A 6,768-nucleotide genomic window follows, 5' to 3' on the forward strand; every position below is an offset into this window, starting at 1 on the left:
TTATTCCATATAAAATCAGTTATAATATATTCTTTGTCAATGTCAAATTGTTCAATTTGTATTCCCTTCATAACTTTTAAAGGCAGTATCCCTTAATGTATACATGGAAGAATATAAATATTTTAAAGTTGTAAACATCAGTGAATTTTTTTATTCTTTACAGCCATTTATAGTTTTGAAGTGTTTATTTTATCTGCACTAGACGAATACACAGAGTAGTTTAAAGATTGATTACTTGAAAGTGATACCATGAATTTATCTGGATTTTAAAAGTAGGAGTTTAGTTAAAGACCTCTGCGTTAAAATTATCTGGGGCTAAGAATCTGTAGAATGAGCACTGAAGTATAAAGTCTATTGATTTTCTGCCTTAATTCAGCCTGTTCTTCCATTTCTTTTGTAACTTCTGTGAGAAAGTTCAAACATTTAGGGATAGAGGTGAACATCTTGATTTTTTTAAAAGTAAAACATAAAATGTGGTTTGAGTAGTATGATATCACTGGCAATTTGTTCAGGACAATGATATTAATTAATTATTATTATTTTTATAAAAACAAATAGCTAGTATGACAAAAAAAATGGTCTATGAATCATTGTTTAAATTCCAGTTTTATGTGTGGCAATATGAGATTTACAGGCAATCGTATATCCAGTGTCAGTATAGATTTATGAAGACTAGAATTTTAAAATACTTGTTTTATTTTTATTTGCCTTTTTGGATGATGTTATTTAAATTTAAGATAAGTGTTAAAAATAATAGTGTATATTTGTGTTCATTTGTAAGCCTTGTAGAAGAAACTCATGAAATTAAAATTGTAAATTATTTAATATTTTCATGTGATTAATAATGTATGTGAAATAGAGTATTATTTAAAATAATTTATCAGAAAGAGAATGATAAATCTAATAGGGCAATATATTTAAGAATTAAACACTTTCCTTGTAATATAAAAATTGAAAAATTTTCTTGAAAAATTGTGAGAAGTGAAACATAATTTCTAAGATATTGTAGATGAACAGGATTTTTTATGCCCTAAGTTTGGGATTCTCTAACTTTCTAGGTATTTAATGTAGTGCTTTTTACTTGATTATACTCTAAATAATGAGTGAAGTATATAAATTTAAATAACCATGATTTTATTTCTGAAGAAATGATGCTGTTATTCAGTATAAAATAATTATGTCTAAAATAAATCATATTGCAGTAGAATAGATAGCATATTTTGTATGATCTTTATATGTGTTTTAGGTTTTAATACACAGAATCATAATAAAGTTTCTTGTTAAGTGATAGTAAGTGATAGTCTTTTCCTTGACTAAGGACATACAGTTACATTTGCTTTGAGCTTCAGTCCTAAAATTAATTTTTTAAAATAACTTTTTTAAAACCTTTTATTAACAACTTTCTTCTTGGTAAGATTGTTTAAAAAATAAAACTGATTTTAAAAAATGCTGGAGCCAGAATATCTAACTTCTGCATTGAAATGGATTCATGTTGAATGTGAAATTATGGATTTTATTGTTTCAGTTGTTAAATTTGTCCATTGTTTTTGATTCATAATTTTAAGATTATGCTCGTTTAAAAGTACAATTTATGTGTAAGTTAGACTTAAAATAGGAAGTCTAATTTAGTTCTAAACAAGACTTGCTTTAAAAGTTATCATTTCACACCATCTATTATGAACCTAATAAACTATTGTATTCTGAATTGCATTATCTAAGTACAGTTGATAACTGAGTAAATTGCATGAACCAGAATATTCTACCCCAATGAAACCTACCTTATTGACTGAATGGGTCCTCAAACAATTATAGTTTCTTAGGAAAGTAAGTACATACTGGTCTCACAAAGCATAGAGTAGAATGATGGAATCCAGCCTGGCAGCCTTATATATAATTTCATATATAAGATTTTGTGAAATATTCATTTCTTAATTCACAAATATATTTTTAAGAAAAGCTACATTAGGAAAGAGGTGGCTATGGGCATTTAAAGAATTCTCTTGTATTAAAAAAAAAAAAATCAAGATATCAAGCAAATCTCATTTAGCCCAAAGAATTTTACTTTAATTGGCAAAGATAGCACTTGTTAATTTATTTATTCATTATTCATTCATTCAATCATGAATTTATCAAATGTCTTCTTAGTGAATTGCACAATATAAAATTGTAGCTCTTGCCCTTGAAGACTAGTTTGTGAGGTCAGTGCTTAAAATAACTTATAAAAATGTAAAATTGTATTTATTTACCAAAACTACTTTAACTACTATTTATAAAACTACTATAAACAATACTATAAAAGTTCAGAGGAGTATGAAAGAAAAAGAGACTAGAGTGAGTTAATAATTATGTAAATAGGGGAAGACTGAACTGGACCTTGAAGATTGTACAGAAATTGAGAAGACAGAAAAAAGCTTATTTTAAGAAGGTGAAACAATATGGATTTGGGGAGATGGCTATCGTATTTGTTGAATAGTAAAGACACTGTCTCAGCAGAAGTGTAATATTTATATTGGGGTTTAGAGGAAATTAGTGTTAGATAGATAGGGTGGAGTCAGAGAGTGGAGAGCTTTGGTTGTCTGGCCAAGAGACATTCTGTAGACTACAGATTATTCCCAATATTTTCCAAAAGAGTCCTTTTACTTTCCCTGGAAGGCTTTGCAAAAAAGAAGTCACTTCTACATTTTGTTTTTTTTTGTGTTAAAAATCCAAACAGACTCTTAGGATGTGTGTAGGTACAGCTATTATTAGGAAAAGAAAACTATGAATTAACTAGTTGAGATGTTGGAAGATAGTTCGAGTGTTGGAAAAAGGGAGGATATTTTTCAGAAATGAAAAACTTAAGATGGAAATTACATTTTAAAATATTTTATTCATTTTTTAATGGAGTAGTATACAGGTTTATTGAACAGAACTCGAAATGGGTTTGGGAAGGTGATTACTTAAGTAATGTTACTCAGCTAGTAATAGATTTTGAATTACAATTGAGATTTGTTCTTCATTGCTGTTTTTGAGATATCTATAAATATTGGAAGTCCTTGACAGTCTCTTACTGTAGACTTGCTTAAAAGCAAGCTGTATTTATTATAAACTTTATTTATAATAATATTCTCTGACCCAGCAAAATTGTCCCTTGTTAACAAGAATTCATCCCATAATTTGTAATAACATTAGTTTTTATCTCCAAAAGCTTAGTTATGTCTATATTTAACTAAATACCAACTGTTAATTGCTCGATTTTAAAAATAAAAAACTATTTTATATTTCAAAGAATCCATTATTTTAAAATTATTGAAATGCTTAAAATCTGCAATAAGCATCTCAGCCTTCAATGTCTAAAGAATTCTTAAATAGCCATTCAAGGTGTGTAGCTTTAAAACAATTTTACTTTTCCATTTGAAGAAGAAAGTGGTGCTAAAAAATGACTCTGTCCTTCATATTCAATATTTGAAAAATGTATAAGAAATTAATTTTTGGAGGAGCATGTGCTTTGTAAATGTTATAACAAATATATCAAGATATTAATGTTGTGTGGATATTCAGTTAATTGCATCTTCATGATGTATACAGGAAATTTTATTAAAGAATATTTAACTTGAAACCACTAATCTTTAATTAACTTTGCACAGTAAATGGATGTAGTTTGCTTATGAAATATTAAGGAAACAAACAATGTACATTTATATTGTACAATGAACTGTTTCTTATGGATTTTTGTTCCATTTATCTATGTGGTTGAGAACTATTATACCTGTTTCATTAATTAATATAATCTTTTAAATTAGAGGTATTACTTTAATATATTTATATTTATCTGTTTATGAGAACAGTTTTTTCCTCCTAGTATTTAAAAAAAAATCAACTGAAGTGAAAACTTTCTGGAATATCTTTATTATTATAAATAGAATTTGTGAAGTAGGAGATGTTTTTGTGCTTAAAAGTATCTATATGAATAATATCTAGAAAACTCATCACATCTTTATTTCATTACATTTTCATTATTTTAGGAATTTAAACCAAGAAAATATATTTAGAAACAATATACTGTGACATTTTAACAATCTTATCCCTTGAAGCCCAAACAAAATTGCATAATTTTCACTTGTTTATTTAATATATTAAAATGTAACTTCTCCTCAGATTATAATGTTTAATAACCAAAACTTGAATTATTCTAAATATATTAATATTATCCATAAGTTTAAACCTATTGCATTTATTCCTGTGGGAAAGAAATAGCATCAGAATTATGAAGGACAATTTTGATGAATGTGAGTGGTATCAATTATTAATACATGTCCAATATTCTATATATATGCCAAGCAAAAAGAAAGGCAATAAAAACATCGACAAAAGATCGTATTAATCTAAGTGACTACAAATTCTGAGCCATTTGATATTACTACTTTTGCCACATAGTTCTTTATAATAAAGACTTTGTTGAGAATTTGTATCTAGGACAAGGTGGATGTCACAGTAAACCTATAGTACTTCAGATTGATTTTGTCCATATGGAAATAGAAGAGCCCAACACATATAGAATCTTGTTCTTCTGTAGGTTAGTGAAGTTTTATCGAACCCATATTGGGATAAATGGCCTCTAGATTTCTTTAACATCTGTTTAGTCAGTAACCTCATTATTAATCTGATACTGGTACAGAACATATTTTTAAATGTACGCTAACTCCTCCAAGCTATACTGTGTAGTAACAGTGACCAAGTGGTGTGAAAATAAAACCTTTACTATTCAATTTATGGAACAAATGGTAGAATATGTCCCAGAATAGTATTACATGGAAAAGAAAATATTAGGGAAATTTTTAATGACTGAAAATGAAGTCGCTGTGTAGTAACAGTGACCAAGTGGTGTGAAAATAAAACCTTTACTATTCAATTTATGGAACAAATGGTAGAATATGTCCCAAAATAGTATTACATGGAAAAGAAAATATTAGGGAAATTTTTAATGACTGAAAATGAAGTCGCTCTGTAGAAATGGCAAGTATTAATTATAAAGAGCAAAAATAGAAAATAAAGGATTTGAAACTTTTTTTTAAATTCTTTGAGGTTTTCAGACTATAGCTCCCCTCCCCCTTTTTTATATGATTTGATAAAAATCTTGGTTTGATTCACCACTAAGTCTAGTTTTTCTCAAAATATTTTAGGTTTTACTTAAGTAGAATCAGGAATTATTTGAGGAGTGGACTACATAAAACATGATATGAAGTTAGAACCAGTCTTATTTTGTTAATGGAGGGGAATGAGTTAACCATGAGCCTGTGAATTTCTTACCCTTTCTTTTACTCTTAACTGCTTTATTCGACCCAAATTAGAACTTTTGAAATCTTAAATACAAAAATATGACTTTGAGTAATTTCATCTACTTTTCCTAATAACTGCTGAACCTTTAAAGTTATGCTTTTGCTCATATCTGAGTAATTTTGATATATATATGAATATAAAACATAAAGTTCATATACAATTGTCTCTATAGTATAAAAACCTACCCATTTCACCTATTAAGAAATATTATCTGTTGAAGATGATACATAAGCAATGCTATTTTGCTAAGTGAATTTATGACACTTTTTAAAAAGGAAAAAAACAGCTTACACTTTAAGGTTATTCTATTAGACATGAGAAGTTTTTAAAATATCTTAATGAATTGTTCAACATATATATGTGGTCTGATAAAACATATTTTATATATAGTATATATATATGTTTAGAAATGAAGTGAACGATAAATGATTTCTAATTTTTTGTGTGTTTAGTTTTAATACAGGCTGATGATACTGCAATATATTATATTCTTCATCTATATTAAATTTATTGTTTAGCATAAATGATAAAAATATTATGGTAATTTGTCATAATATCATTAGTTACCTGTTTATTAATATGAAGTTAATGTTTACATTTTCAGACGGGCTCTAAATTTATTAAAAATTAATATTTTAGAAGATAATGTGATATTAAGAACTCAGAACAGCAAATTTAATTGCTTTTAAGTATGGATCCCTAAATTCATGTGGAATCAACTTGTTGGTGATGTTCAACATATTAAGTAGGTGGATACTTTTATGCCAAAGTAAACTTCATCTCACCACTTCTTCAAATCTCCGACTGTATTCATTGATAGGAAAATGACTCTTTTAGTTTACTCATTGAACTTCTTGAATTTTTCTTTGACATCTCTTTTCCCCCGAGAAAACAAGTGGGAAAGAAATGAGACTACTATTCATGAATATGGTCAGAATACCTTTAGTACTCATGTGAATTTTTATCAGTCACCATCATGATTTCAAGTCATGAATTTATTTTTACATGCTTATGCATGCATATTTACACGCATTAGTTAATTAATCTTAAATTCCATTAAATTTGAATGAATAGGAGAAAAATTTGTTCATAGGATTTTGTTCTCGTTATATTACATTTTATTTTATTTTGTTTTATTTAAATAATCAGTTTAAGGCTTATAAAGGTTGATTTGCTCCTGAACTGCTTTGTTCCCAGACATTGCCATCTTCCCCAACTACCACCAAGTCCTCTCCATCTGATCCCATGACCACCTCCAGAGCTAATCAGGTACAGTATCATCCTGTCATCTACACCATACTTTTCACGGGTGATTGCCTGCAAACTGGAGAAAAAGATAATGGTGGGTTAAGGATTTATTCGTTCATTCACATGTATGCACCATGATCAGATTCCAAATAGCCTAAGAAAAAAATATCAATTATTCCTAAAAATTTATATGCATCTTTA

The 6,768-nt window shown here is 27.8% G+C and overlaps 1 protein-coding gene across 5 annotated transcripts in view; it reads left to right on the forward strand.

The window, feature by feature from the left end:
* The window catches only part of NOVA1 (neuro-oncological ventral antigen 1), a 210,745-nt gene that overhangs the window by 158,704 nt on the left and 45,273 nt on the right, over window positions 1-6,768 (forward strand). For 4 of the 5 annotated variants that reach the window (XM_012647295.1, XM_012647299.1, XM_012647297.1 and 1 more), the window contains exon 4: window positions 6,517-6,588. The exons of the other annotated variant lie outside the window; for it this stretch is intronic. In XM_012647295.1, the coding sequence (XP_012502749.1) occupies window positions 6,517-6,588 (72 nt within the window). The remainder of the gene's footprint in view (window positions 1-6,516; window positions 6,589-6,768) is intronic. 5 annotated transcript variants of the gene reach the window in all.

Source organism: Propithecus coquereli, unplaced genomic scaffold, assembly GCF_000956105.1.
Source record: "Propithecus coquereli isolate 6110/MARCELLA unplaced genomic scaffold, Pcoq_1.0 Scaffold261, whole genome shotgun sequence".
Taxonomy (NCBI): Eukaryota; Metazoa; Chordata; class Mammalia; order Primates; family Indriidae; genus Propithecus; species Propithecus coquereli.